The 16,255-nt window shown below is 27.6% G+C and overlaps 1 protein-coding gene across 7 annotated transcripts in view; it reads right to left on the bottom strand.

The window, feature by feature from the left end:
* The window catches only part of LOC100161841 (probable G-protein coupled receptor Mth-like 3), a 29,255-nt gene that overhangs the window by 2,491 nt on the left and 10,509 nt on the right, over window positions 1-16,255 (bottom strand). The window contains exons 5-7 of one of the 7 annotated variants that reach the window (XR_003839436.1): window positions 15,306-15,483; window positions 3,465-3,643; window positions 90-108 (exon numbers count right to left, since the gene is read on the bottom strand). Coding sequence is in view for 4 of the 7 variants with exons in the window: in XM_001947575.4 (XP_001947610.2) it covers window positions 13,674-13,923; window positions 15,306-15,483 (428 nt within the window). In the remaining 3 variants the exon portion in view is untranslated. Of the gene's footprint in view, window positions 1-88; window positions 109-1,107; window positions 1,543-3,464; window positions 3,644-13,450; window positions 13,924-15,305; window positions 15,484-16,255 lie in introns of those variants that run through there. The other 6 variants (XR_003839435.1, XR_001679174.2, XM_029489323.1 and 3 more) reach the window with 6 other exon arrangements.

Here is a 16,255-nt window from a genome sequence, read left to right as displayed (position 1 = left end):
TTAATGTAATTTATCCGCTAACTTGAGGCTTGAAAACACGGTACAGACAAAAATGTATTAAAGATGAGATTAATGGAAACAACCACGTAAACAAAGAAGAAGAGAAAGCTAGAAATATAACCAAAACTTATGAGAGTGACTCGTATCACTGTTATCAAAAAAAAAAAAAAAAAAATTATATATAGTTAATTATATAGCGATTATAATATAATAATTACCTATATTTTTAATTTAATTTTAAACTGAATTAACATTTTTAAAAATTAATTTTATTACGTTTTGTATTAATTATTATACTTCCTTATATAAAGGTATATATACAACATGGTTAATATTGAGTTTTGGTATAACATAAAAATATAAAATGTTACAATTACTATTTGTTTTCAGTCAAAAAAGTAATTTGTAAAATGGTTTGTATAAATTATTGTAGGTAAGAATGATTAATTTATTAATATCTGTAGTCTGTACTATTTAAATTTCCAGGAAAGAAATAATTCAAAATATTATTATTTAATTAGTACCTAGCTATGTAATCATTATTCATCGTATTCAATGATTCAAACAAAATGTTCACTTAACATTTATTAATGATTTTACATAAGTAACTATTTTATTAAATATAATATAATATTTTATGTAGTGCATTTTTTGAAATATTTACTTATTATTATAGACTATAGAGCAGGGGTGGCCAAACCGCGGCTCGCGTTATAGACTTTTACGGCTCGCATCTTAACGTAACATTAGGCGTAAATTAACGTAAGAGCTAAAAAAAAAAAGGTCACATAATAAACAATAATATTTTTTACATCTTGGCTCTTCCATTTTTATTAATATATTTGGTGGCTCGTGAGTCTCTTCTCGCTGGCCACCCCTGCTATAGAGTACTTTATACAATATTTCCATATAACTGAAATTAGAATAATATACATTTTTAAACTTTAAACTATTTGCAGTAAATATTTTTTGCCATGAAAATGAAATAGACTGAATTAGTGAAATGTAATAAAATAAAAACATAACAAATTAACTTAACTAAAATTTTTTGTTTGATATTAAATACGTATTTGTAATTTTTTTAACATTTTATTTTTATTCGAAATATTTGGTTGGAAAAATATTATTGCTAACTACAATTATTGAATAATAGTTTTATTTATTATTCACTACTCTGTATTTCTGTGTTAGCCGAAGCCCAAAGGTTGGTCATAACCAGGTTTTTTCGATAGATATTCAATAATAATATACCTAATATAAATATAAATTTTTAAATAATGAATATGTGGGTATCAAAAGTAGTTAACGGAATATATTAGGTATGTGTCCACTGCTCTATGTCAATGGATATCACCCTTTTGTATTATTATCTCTCTTTGTAAACAAGAAACATTTCTGTTTTTGAAAGGGTTCGTTTGAATTTATTGAGTTCAGATTTAACTCTTGAACAATGAATAGCAGTTAGTAAGAACAAAATTAAATTGGCAGTCAGCGTACCACAGGAGGGTATCAAGTAGAAAATATCAAGTCCGCGATTGTATTCTGGAAAAATATTAAATATAAAATAAAAATTTTATATTTATAACCATGCAATATACAAATTGCATATAGAAAACCAGTGGCACAAACCGAACGATTAAGGTAACAAAGGTTTGTTTGAATAAAATAAATACCTAACGCATAGAGTTAGTTAAGCAGCTTAAATATTGAAAATTAAATTAAACTTTTATTTTTATTGGGAGATTAAAAGTTAAATTACCGCAGTCTTATATCCCAGTGAATTTACGTACAGTGGTGTAGTATTTAAAATTGTTCACAGGAAAAAATAATTCAAAAAATAATTCAAAACATATTAAAACTCTGATTGAATTCTGAGAATACTTAAAAAATCTTAAATAGTGGCACTCAAATGGTTGTCACTGCGTGCATATAAAATGTCCACGCTCGTGTCTTAGCGTTTAGAAAATAAGTTTTTTGGTTTTTAATTTTGACAATTTTTGGAGAGGAATCATATTTTCATTCACCTGGAAGGATTCAACTCTTATGTGGACTGATTAGAGTAATTTAGAAAGAGTTTTGTCATATTTTAACAATTTTCTATTTAAACCGATAGATATTCGTAGAATAATAGTTGCCAAATTTTCAAAATGTAAATTATTTTTCACGAAAAAATAATTGAATAACATACTTTGTGCAACAGAAATATAAAATATCGTTTTTTTTTTTTAATAGCTTAAAGAAAAAATTAAACATTTTAATAGCAATAATATTATTCATACTGCTTTGCATATCGGCATATTATTTAAACAGAAAACCTGGTTTCTTAAATAAATTTTAAAATACACATTATTCATATATTTTTTTTTTTTTAAATTTATATGTGATGCATACTATGGTGATTTTATTTTGGGCATAGTCCAAATTCTTCCTCAGCAGTATTTAATGGTATATACACGTATAATATATTGGCCAATAAATAAACATGAGGTATATACTTATGTGTTGCAACTGACATTTAAATTTTTTGTTATTATATAATGAAATTCATAACTTATAAGGTAGGTATTTAATAATTTATATATGTTTACTTCACGATTTAGTTTACTTATCAAGAATTCGGTTAATAGTTTTTTAGTTCGTAGTTCTTATTATAAGGCTCAAATAGACTTCAGATCCCAATGTAGATACTAGAGAAGATCTTCTCTAGATCGTGATAGATATCGTATTATCACTATGTTACTATTTATTGGTACTATCACACTTATTAATCGGACTCAATTTTCTTTTACGCCGTTTATGTTTTTAAGCATTTTAGATCGTTACTCGTTACCTTATTATTATGTTTTACCTTTATTATTATTTAAATAGGAAACCTCGTTTCTTAAATAAATTCTAAAAAACATATTATTATCATTTATATTTTTTTTAAACTTATATAATATATTGTACAAGTACCTATGTGCACCTGAGTATGGTATAAGTATAAGAATGTACAGAGGCAGATTTGGTAGTCTCGAGCCTTCGAAAAATATTTTTCTACCGGCCCATAATTTGTTATGGTAGCTTAATAACCCATATTATAATGGCCGCATATTAATATTGATAAATAATAATGACTTTATCGCATTTGTTGACGGTATATTAGTATATAGTTGTCATAAAAATGTTAATGCGGCATTGCGGCCATTTTATCCTACCAGCACAAAATGTTAGTAGCCCTACGAGATTTTCTCGAATGTTCGACTGGCTTAACGGGCTCTAGGAATGTATGTGTATTCTGCATTAAATGTTTAATTATATGTGCTGCACCTGAAGTAAAATCCCGTGACCGTCTACGAATACATTATAATATTGTGGTCATAAAATATTAAAATGTACACAGAGCTAAAATTTACAATATTTATAATATTTGAGAAAATAAAAATGTTAAAATCAATATATTTAAAAATATTGTGTGAACTTACTGTAAAAATTGCATTTATATATTCCAATATCGGGTGCTAATTCCCATAGCGTTTCGTTTTATGAATGTTGAAATAAATAACCAGTAGATATGATAATACTTGAAAATCCCCAACAGTAAATATGGTACATAATAGTACGTACTGGTTTTGATGTATTTCTGTTTGTTGAATTGTTGTACCTAAATTAAAAATGTGTTGAAAATATTATAATATGCAGTTATATGAACCGTTATAATTTGTACTTTAAGATTATAGAAGCAGCACCATAAATGCACGATAAAACGTAGAAATAAAAAAAAATCTATAACTAAAAACTTAACTAGTCAAAATTTATATTTTTCTGCGATATAATTATTATTTTTAAATTGTAGTACTTTTTTTGAATACTCATAACTTTTCGTAACAAGACAGTAATACATTTATTTTTTGTCCAATATATAAGACATTTATACCATTAAATATTATTGACTGTTGAAGAAGAATTTGGACTGGGCGAAGATTAAAATCACCATAGTATGCATCACATATAAGTTTTAAAAAAATTATACAAAATGTATAATATAATAAATATTATTTAAATAATATGCTGATATGTCATATAGTATAAATATTATTCCAACTAAAATGTTTAACTTTTTCTCTAAGTTATTTAAAAAATCGATATTTTATATTTCTGTTGCACAAAGTATGTTATTAAAAAATATTTTTTGTGACAAAAAAATTACATTTTGAAAATTTGGCAACTATTATTTTACGAAACTGTACGTGAAAAAAAGTTCTTGTTAGATTCATAAAGGGAAAAATACTAATAATCAACTGTATATGTGTTTGTTTAAAATTTAACATTTAGCAATATAACTTTGAATGAACATTGAATGAACATTGACACCACTGGTTATCTATATGAAACTTGTATATTGCATGGTTCTAAATATATAATTATTATTTTATTTTTCCAGCATACAAACACTATGGAACTTTTTTTTTTCTACTTCCTACCCACCTGTGGTATGCTGACTACCAATTTAATTTTGTTCTTATACTAACTGCTATTCATTGTCCAAGAATTAAATCTGAACTCAATAAATTCAAACGAACCTATTCAAAGACAGAAATTTTTCTTGTTTACAAAGAGAGATAATAATACAAAAGGGTAATATCCATTGACATAGAGCAGTGGACACATACCTAATATATTCCGTTAACTACTTTTGATACCCACATATTCATTATTTAAATATCCTTCACTGTAAATATAGTTGAAATCGTGGCGTACTTCGAGTATTTATTAATTTCTTAATTACTTATATTCATTGTAGTACCTAATACTAGTATTATAATGTACTAGTAAACTTTATAGTTTGTTCGCTGTATGTGCCATCTGTATCATTTAAAACTTAATGTAGGTGGCACTTAAATTAATTTACTATGCTGTAAACATCATCTCAGTAAGATAAGTCAAAATATAAGTGATAATCATCTAATAATATGTAGATAAAGAAACCTACATATTTAACTTGAACTATAGTACAAAATATTATATTAGTGATATGATACGTTATTCCTAATTAATATAAGCGTTTTATAAATTTACAGTTAGAAATTTCTTTCTTTTCAACGACTTAATAAAAATCTTTCATGTTCAATAGTTCGCAGTGAGTTGTCACCACTTAACAATATCTCTGGGTCGTCATAAAAGTGGCACTGGACAGTACTCATAAAAGTTATAATGATTTCTAAATGCAATACGAATATACTATGTAGAATGCAGATATTATTATATAAACCAATTTACTGTGAATTTCAAGTTCGTTGAAATTTACAAATACAATCAATAATTACAAATACAATTACAAATATAATGTTCTTATATAATATTTGCGTATATATATTTCAGAAATGAATATTTTATTTATATTACCTATATACATATACATAATATACAATATAGGTACTATAGGTAAATGGTACATATAATGTATATAAATGGTATTATATTTATATAGATACATTTCGAATTATTTTTAACTGGTTGCGCTCACCAAATTTGGATCATTGTAGACACGTAACTATTTTTTCATACAGAGTATCTTTTAACGAACATTTATACTAACTTCTAAAGTATATCTTACCAAATATAAATACTATCTACAAAACATGCTAACGTGACTTTATTAAACAGACTCATCGAGAGAAACCGAAAACAAGTTCAAACTTAAGGTATATAATGAATAATTATCATTTACATTATTATCTACTCTACGAACAAATAACCCAAATGATTTTTGTGTACTTTTTATTAATTTATTGCAAGACAGATATTCTATTTTTAATGCTGAAAATACGAAGACATATTTTTATCTACTAATTAAAATTTTAACAAAATTTTGATATTTTTACCTATATACATTAATTTATACACTTAATATACATTATACATTTTACTATAACCTATGATATATTTACCGGTCAGTTAAAAATTATTGAGAGTAATAGTTATAAAAATGTAATAATACATTGGTTTTTGTTGTCTAAATAGTATTATATTATGATTAAATATATAATCTCTGAGCGAGTAATCGCGGTAAATTATAAACAAAACAAAATTAGTATAATGGTCATTTCTACTCAAAATAATTCTCGCCAAGTAAATCAAGTATTTAATCAAAATAAATGTACTTCAATTCAATTGACTTGGCATTATGTTTATAATATCACATATTTATAGTGCTTAAAGATGTGTTTTTTTACTTAGCCGTTTTTGTTTTTAAACGTAGTTCGACGAAGTTTTTTTGTTGTATTTAAAATTTACGCGATAACCCACCCGGGTATATTATAATATTAAATTTAATAATAATATTTACAATTCGTAAAACCTAACATAATATAAATAATAATCGTAATTCGTTAGATACACGATAATATTTAAACATTATTTAGGCAACGAAAACCAATTTATTACATTTTTTATAATGGTATATAAGAGAGGGGTGGTCGGCGGTCGGCGGCGGTGGCTCGTCGAATCGTCTACATTACTGGAAGACATAGGCGGCGGCCGACAGTCGCGACAGTGCATGTGCCGACGCCACCCAAACAGTGTGCGCACACAATGAATACCATCCGATTTTGTTTCGCCGCCACCGTAGAATTTCTCGTTGTCGCGATCGGCAGCAGAGGCGCGTCTTGCGAAGATAATATCGTGCGGGGCCGGAAGTGCTGTCCGTGGCACCGGCTGTACGATCCGGAAATGAGGATTTGCAGACCACACGGGACGGACGTTAAAGAGTGCCAGCAGAGGTCGGCGATCGACTGCGGCGTGGATTCCGGGTGTCACACAATGATGTGCTGAATACGACCTATTATCCGCCGCCATATTGCCACTCCATGGCTGTGATAGTTAACGTGCCTTCCGCCGAGGTGCGTGGGCTGACGGAGGCGCACCCGTCGCCCATCGAGTTGCCGCCGGACTACTGCTTCGACCTGACGCTGTCCGATGAGCTGGTGGCTCGGGCGGCACGGCCACGCGACCACTACTGCGGCCGGGCCGATTACCCGTGTGTCAAAAAGTGCTGCCCCACCGGATAAATGTTTGTCAAAGACCCCAACGAAGAGTAAGTCCACGGCGTCCTATGTATAAGTTTAAAGTATTATATTATAGTGCTTATATACAAAACGTATCGATAGCTGCAGCTGGTTCAGTGGTTGTTTGGCGGGAAAGGGATGGTGGAGGTTAGGAGTTGTCTTGATCGGCAAAATGTTGAATGTATGTAGATATAATATACTACCAGTGGTGCCGAGAACATGGTTCAAGTGTGGCAAGTTCCAGACCCGACTTAAGGGTAGGGTGGCGGATGGTATAATATATTTTGTAAACATGTCTATAAATATTATTTTATCTAAGTATTATGGAAACTTTAGGTATATTTTCCAATAAATATTATATGTGGAGAAAGCATTCACCGTGTTTGTGCTATAGTTTCCAGGTACCAACTGTAATTTTCTCGTTGTAGAGTGTCGTCGAAGTCCAATCATGCTTATGTATGATAGCTAATACCCATACATATATAATTTGTCTGAGGGGTGGGTCCTTAGGTAGGAGTAAAAATGTAAAAAGTGAGTATATGGAGGGTAACTGGTAACCACTCTGCTGTAAGGTTGAATTCATTCTTGGTGAAAATATTACCTACTTTTTTTAAATTATAATATTAATAATTGTTATAATTGAATTATTGTTACGTTACAGCCTAGTATCTAAATATTTAAATGTTTAATCTTATTATCATATTATATTAATATAAACTTTTGGTCAATACACAATTTCCGTAGATCGGTCGACTTGTGTTGAGTTCATGGTATACCCAACATATAAATACCCAATAAAATTAAAATATTAGCTTAAAATTAATATAAATATTTTGAAAACGTCATTATGAATAATAAAATATAATGATATACATAAAAGCTTTAATTGTACTAACACAATATTTTAATTAGGAAAAACGAAATAACTAAAATCGTTATTCTTCATTTAAATATCTAATGGTGTATAAATTTAAACTTCAATGTCTATATCTTAATGTATTTTTAGTTCCATATTTTAGAGGAACTTTGTATTTCATTTGCTGCAAGACCTAAGTACACTTAATGCATTTTAAATATATTTCAACGGAATATAGTAAATTACTAAAAATGTATGTAAGATCTTGTATCAAATTGTAAGATATCTTAGAGAGCCTAAATTTCTTTATAAAAACTTCAGAAATACCTATAAACATCTTAAAAATTATTTCTATACTTTGGAAAATTAATTGAGTATAGAAAGTTATAATTTAAGTAACAATGGAATGTTTCAAGATCCGATATTTGTAGTATATTTACAAAAATAGCATAAGGTTAAATTAGTGTGTTAAATTTAACAATAAATTTCTTTTTTTAATTTCCGATACATAACTTTTTATGGAATCTAGTATTAGATTTTCAAACATAAAAATCATAAAAAATAGTATGAATTATATTCTTAGCAAGTAAATTATAATTTGCGAATTTCCGTGAATTTAATTGTTGAATGATCATTTTGACTTGATTGATTATAAAAAAATATTGTATTTTTGATATTTTTAATCACTGTATGAAAAACTTACAAGGAAACTTGTATTGATTTTTAAATTATCTAACTAAAAAACAAAAATGTAATACATAAAACAAAAAAAGCACGTGTCAAATTTAAAAATGAATTAACTCTAAAATATATGGTTTTAATTTTTATATTGATATGTAACAGTGTAGTCATTTTTTTGAGATAGAAAAGAGGATATTATCTACTATTAAAGGTGGCATCATACAATTTGTGCTTGCAATCGGAACTGCAATCGCATACTGATAACGCGTATGTTATTTCTTTGAGGGCTGTAATCTATATAGGTAGATTAGATAAATATATTATTTATCAATCTTTCTGATCGCTGCTTCATACAAAATGTGCAGTAATTTTAAAATGATTTAGCTTTTGCAATTTCGTTATCTTTTTTTTATTCAAGTTGTTTTGCTTGATGATTAAATTATTATTGGCATAAATTATAAATCGATAAATAATATGATTATAAATTGAAAACAATTTTGGCGCAATTCTACTGATACACCGTCAGGGTTAATATTTCTGTAGACATATTATATAATATTATAAAATATAACAACTGAGATTACTGGTTTGGACTCGAATCGAAAACCTGTCCCAGATTATAATATTATACCCGTTTAATACCTGCAACCATTTTATATTAAATTTTTTTCATTTTCGATTTTGACTATTATAATCTTAAAAATATGTACCCATGCCAACAATGAATTTCATGTTAACTATGTTCTGTATTACCTAGGTATTTGGCTGTTACATAATATATATTAAATAGGTACATAATACAAGTCAATGGTACCAACATAATAACGATTGGGGAAAAACGATGAATTTCTTAATTATTTTATTTCGTGTACATTTGTTTTCATATATTATATAATGACACATGCCTTCCACGATCCTGTATGATTTGTAAAAAATAGCAATAAGGTTTTCAAAATGATACGTATCTGGAAGACGCGGGATAAAACAATAATGGCCGTGGACTATTTTACCGCAGCAAGCAGTAATCATACTAACCAGTGATCACTTTACTCCCAACAACCGACGCCAGTTATTTGCCTTTGTTTCGACTTTCAAAAATGTTTTAAATTTAAATTTGCATACTTAAGAGTATAAATGTATTTTTTTATTTTTATTAATTTATTAATTTTATATATTATTATTTCTTAGCATTTTGTACACTAAGAAAATATCACTGATATAATATGTATATATTAGCAACCTTAAAGTAATTGATTGTAAATTTATATTAGTAATCAACAGGTTCTACTTTATTGGTAACTACAAAAACTGTGCAACTGTCGATTCGCCAACCTCTGCTGGTACTCTTCAACGTCCGTCCCGTGTCGTCTGCAGAACTGCCCATCCGGATCGTATAGCTGATCCACCCGGTAGCACTTCCGGTCCTACACGATATTATCTTCGCAAGACGCGCCTCTGTTTCCGATCGCGACAACGAGAAACGCTACGGTGGCGGTGAAACAAAATCGGATGGTATCCATTGTGTGCGCAAACTCTTTGGGTGGTGTCGGCACATGCACTATCGCGACTGTCGGCCGCCGCCTATGTCATCCAGTAATAAAGACGATTCGACGAGCCACCGCCGCCGACCACCGACCACCACAATTTTATATCCCATTATAAAAATTTAATATATCGGTTTTCGTTGCCTAAATAATATTAATATATTATTTTATAATGAATTACGATTATTATTTATATTATGTTAGGTTTTACGAATTGTCAATATTATTATTAATTTTTTATTATATCCAGATGGGTAATCGCGTACATTTTAAACACAAACAAAACAATTCGTCGTTTAAACTACGTTTAAAAAATAAATGTCGAAGTAAAAAAAAAACACATATTTAAGCACTATAAAGAGTTGATATCATATACATAATTCCAAGTCAATTGAATTAAAGTAGGTACATTTATTTATATTTATAAATAATTGATTTACGTGGCGAGAATTATTTTCAGTAGAAATGTCAATTATACTATTTTTGTTTAGTTTATAATTTACGCGATGACCCGCCCGGATATTATATTTTTATAACTATTCCCTACCATCAATAGTCCTAGGTTATAGTAAAATAATGTATAAAGGTAAAAATATCAAAATTATGTTAAAAAATTAATCAGTAGATAAAAATATGTCTTCGTATTTTCGGCATTAAAAATAAAATATCTGTCTTGCAATACATTAATAAACACAAAAATCAATTTGGTCATTTGTTCGTAGAGTAGATAATAAGGTAAATAATAATTATTCATTATACCTTATGTTTTAACTTGTTTTCGATTTCTCTCGATGAGTCTGTTTAATAAAGTCACGTTAGCATGTTTTGTAGATAGTATTTATATTTGGTAAGATATACTTTAGAAGTTAGTATAAATGTTCGTTAAAAGATACTCTGTATGAAAAAATAGTTACGTGTCTACAATGATCCAAATTTGGTGAGCGCAACCAGTTAAAAAGAATTCGAAATGTACCTATCTATATAAATATAATAGAGATACCTATTAAAGTCAGTAATAATGTTCGTTATTACGTATAAAAATATATTGGTCAATAAATAAACATAATAAATATACCAATCGTATAAATACTATTTTTACAAATATTTTAAGATGATTTGCTAGCGGAATGTACTGTAGTTTATTATGCAATTACCTACTTGGTTAAATGTAAATACACTCGTCCAACCAATGTCATACAATATGATGGTTAACAGGTGTACGTACTAACTCAAAATCATGTATCAAACGTTAATTATATTTTACACGTTTTCAAGGTAGAAATATCAAAATATTAAATATATAGTTTTTGTAATATGCATTTGTTGATAGGATATTAGTTTATAGCTGTCATTAAAATTGTAATGCGACATTGCAGCCATTTTATCCTATCAGCACAAAATGTTAGTAGCCCTACGAGATTTTCTCGAATGTTCGACTGGCTCGAACGGCTCTAGGAATGTATGTGTATTTGCATTAAATGTTTAATTAAATGTGCTGCACCTGAAGTAAGATCCTGGGACCGCATATGATTACATTATGATATTGTGGTCATAAAATATTAAAAAGTACACCAAGATGAAATTCACAATATTTAAATCTAAAAATAAAAATGTCGAAATTAATTTATTTTAAAATAATTGTTTGAATTTACTGTAAAAATCGCATTTATGTTTTCCAATATCGAGTGCTAATTTCTGTAGCGTTTTGTTTTGTAAGTTTTGAAAGAAACAACCAGTAGATACGATAATATTTGAAAATCCCCAACAGTAAATATGGTACATACTGGTACGTACTGATTTAGATGTATTTCTGTTTGTTGATTTGTTGTACCTGATTTAATTATTTTTTCTGATTAAAATTAAAAATAATATGCTTATTTTATAACTTTATTGTTCTATTTTTTCTTTTTAATTTTATTGTTTTGTTGACAATATCGATTAAATCTTTTCTGATTCAAGCAGACGACCGTAGATACGCAATTTTCACTGGTAATTTATATTTTCAATTTCTATACATGATAAAATTTTCAAAATATTTTGATTTGTTTTAAACTATTTAGGGTCATTTTCAGTTTAAAATTTGTGTAGTTTTTTTTTTCTATAAATGTTAATAAAATTTTATTTGTTGAGTAAAGATACTTGAAAATTTAATACAAGGCTCCTAATATATTGATACAATGATATTTGAAAAATATTAAAAATCCTTAGTCACAGTTTTTTTTTTATTAGCATCTAAAGTTCAAAAATTGGCCAAATATGTAAAAATCACGAAAATTAGCAAATTATTTTTAATTAGAAATTAATAAAAACTTTTCTTTCTAAATCTAAGATTTGAAAATGTAATATAAAATCATTCATAAGTTTGTCTACCTTAAAAAAAAAAATGTTTTCAAGCAAATCAAATTAAATTTTTATGAGTGTTTGAATTTCATATTTTTACAAGATTGGATATTCACTCCATTTCTCACGTAGCGGGTTTTGTTATTTCAGTGTTATTCAAAAAAGAATAACTGTAGATACATGAAAATTACACTTAATTTCATATTTTCATTTTCTATACACCATAAAATGTTGAAAATATTTTGACTCTTTTTGAGCTGTTTACGGACATTCTCAGTTTTAAATTTTTTTAGTTTTTTTTTCTATAAATATCAATACAATTTTGTTTGTTGGGTAAAAAGCGTGAAAATTTAATACAAGGTTCCTGATATATAGTTACAATAGCATTTGAAAAATTTTAAAAAATATACATTCGCACAATTTGTCAAAAGTCTGTATAATAAATTCACGTTACCATGTTTTGTAGATAGTATTTATATGTGGTAATAGATACTTATTTAAGTTAGTAATAATGTTCGTTAATAGATACTCTGTATGAAAATGTTGTTACGTGTCTACAATGATCCAAATTATGAGCGCAACCAGGTACAAAGAAATCGAAATGTATCTGTATAAATATAATACCAAATTATATACATTATATGTACGATGTACCTATTATACCTATTGTATAGGTGTATCGTATATAGGTAATATAAATAAAATATTCATTTCTGAAACATACCTATATACGCAAATATTATATAAGAACATTATATGGTATAGATTGTATTTGCAAATTTCAACAAATATGAAATCCACGGTAAATTTGGTTTTGCTAAATCTTGAAGGATATGGTTAATTCTGTTCTCATTTTTATTATACCAGAAATCTTAAGACGACGATTGAGCTGAATAGTGATTTAACATTATATGTAATAGTCGTAATGTTAGTTTGACTACAAACACAACATATTAATTAAAGTAATATTATTATAACTGTGGTTCAAAATGAATCGTGTAAAAATTACATTTTCATTTATTAAAAATAATAAAAAGTAAACAACGACAAAAACATAATATTTAAAAACACAAAAATAATTTTTTTTTTAAGCCTTAAGGCCTAGAATCTTAATATGTATTATAATAATATCTACATTCTACATACTATATTCATATTGCATTTAGAAATCATTATAACTTTTATGAGCACTGCCCAGTGCCAAATTTATGACGACCCAGGGATATTGTTAAGTGGTGTCATCTCACTGTGAACTATTGGACGTCTAAACTTTTTGCGTTTGTCCATAATATTTTTGCGCTCGGCCACAAATATAACAAATAAAAATACTCCTTGTAGATAGTAAATTCTATTTATAATTTTCCATTTGATCCCTCCATTATTGAACAATTCACATAGCATACGAAATAAAAATGGGATTCCGAAAACCAGAAATAGTTTGATGCTCATTACGAATCTGTCAAAAATTAAAAATTAAAAGTTATTTTAAGTCAAATTAAAAGTTTCTTAATAATTTTTAACCAATAATTCAAAAATTGTTTAGAAGATTTATATTAACTAGGTAGTTGAAAATACAGAAAGTACTAACTTTAAATTTATTAAACTTTTAGATCCATAAATTAGTAATAACGTATCATATTACGTACATTATATTTTGTACTATATAGTTCAAGTTAAATATGTAAATTTTGTTTATCTTCATATTATAAGACGTTTATCACTTATACTTTGACTTACCTTACAGAGATTAATGTGTACAGCATATTAACTTAATTTAAGTGCAACCTACATTAAGTTTCAACTGACACGGTTGGCACATACAAGGGTGAAAAGGTAGTATTTATGTTACAGGAAAATATTTGAAGGGGCCCTCAAACTGAATAAATAATTGCTCACTTCGCTTATATAGATATTTAATCTAACACCTTTACCTATAAATAAAATGTTTCGTGTGAAAACGTATTTTTAGTTCGGTTAGGGGCTGGGTAAACGGCATATGAGGAAAATTCTTTTTTCGGTTGTAAGGGATTTTTAAAAAATTTCGCGTAAGGTCTTGCAAATTCGTACATCTTCCGTACTAAATATGTGCATAGAAGTTTCAAATAAATGAGTAGTTTTGAAAATAAGGGGGGTGGTGAAAAAACGTTTCTATAGCACCCCACACAAATTCTCGTATAACTTCGAATACTAATTTGTACAAATTGAGGGCCTTATCGTACAAATTTGTAAAATTCCGTACTAAATATCGGCCAAAAAAAAAATTTCAAAAACATAATATGGGGGGGTTAGGGAAATATACGAAGATATTTCGGTCTTTGATTAACGATAAAAATTTTAAATACTATGTTAAAGATCCGTAAGCAAATTCTTGACTTGTCGTGATATTATTATATTGTTGAAAATAACAGTAGTATAGGTAAGTAACAATAATTTATATAAATTTAAACTATTCCCATTTGGGGAATATTTTATTCTGCAAAAAAACAATGAGTAGACCCGAGTGAGCCCCTCAACAGAATCATAGACGTGGGCCCACAGGGACAATTCCTTTTTCCCTATGGGCTTATCCACCCCTGGGCACATACAGCAAACAAATTATAAAGTTAACTAGTTTATTATAATATATAGGTATTAAGTAGATAGGTACTACAATAAATATAATTAATTAAGAAATTAATAAATAATCGAAGTAGGCTACGATATCAACTATATTTATAATTAACGAATTTTAAATAATGAATATATGTAGGTACCAAAAGTAGTTAACGGACTATATTAGGTATAATATTATGTGCCCACTGCCCTATGTGAATGGATATTACCCTTTTGTATTCTTACCTCTCTTTGTAAACAAGACAAATTTCTGTTTTTGAATCGGTTCGTTTGATCTTGTTGAGTTCTGGTTTAATTTTTGGACACTGAATACCATTAATTAGTAAGAACAAAATTAAATTGGCAGTCAGCATACCACAGGTGGGTAGCCAGTAGAAGATAAAAGTTCCGTAGTGATTGTATGCTGAAAAATATAAAATATAAAATAATAATTATATATTTATAACCATGCAATATACAAATTGCATATAGAAATTCAGTGGCACCGATGTTCATTCAAAGTAAGCAAATAATGAAATCAAGACTGTTGTGAATATAATATCACACTAAAAACACATTGTTATAGCTCCGTGTAAAAAAAAAGCTAAGTAAAAAAAAAATTTTGTACTGATTAAATTTTTAAAAGACATGATATAATATGGAAATTAAGAAAAATGCCATTTTATAATATTACAAATATCTATTATGACAAATAAGATCAATTGTAATGTTAAATACTTAGTCAACATATTGTTGATACATTATTATTTACTGTAAATACTGTAGTGGTTACTTAATTGTATTTATTTAAGTATACTTCTATGTTTTATGTCTTGCCAAATAGTTAAACATAATATGTTGACTAAGTATTGAACATTACAATAATCTTATTTGTCATCATAAGTATTTGTAATATTATAAAATGGCATTTTACTTAATTTCCATATTATTCTACGTCTTTTAAAGATTTAATCATTACTACATTTTTTTAGTTTTTAACTTAGCTTTTTTTTTACACGGAGTTATAACGAAGTAATTTTGGTGTGATATCAGCTATTTTTTTTTATGAAATAAGTCGAGATTTTATTTTGACTGTATACAATAAACAATAATAATCCATATATCATGCATCGTTGGCCTCCTGTTATATCTTTTTTTCTATTTTAGTTTTTTTTTTCTAAAACTATAATATTAAC

The sequence above is a fragment of the Acyrthosiphon pisum genome, chromosome A2 (assembly GCF_005508785.2).
Source record: "Acyrthosiphon pisum isolate AL4f chromosome A2, pea_aphid_22Mar2018_4r6ur, whole genome shotgun sequence".
In the NCBI taxonomy this organism is placed as follows: Eukaryota; Metazoa; Arthropoda; class Insecta; order Hemiptera; family Aphididae; genus Acyrthosiphon; species Acyrthosiphon pisum.
This window is presented reverse-complemented; position numbering and strand designations above follow the sequence as displayed.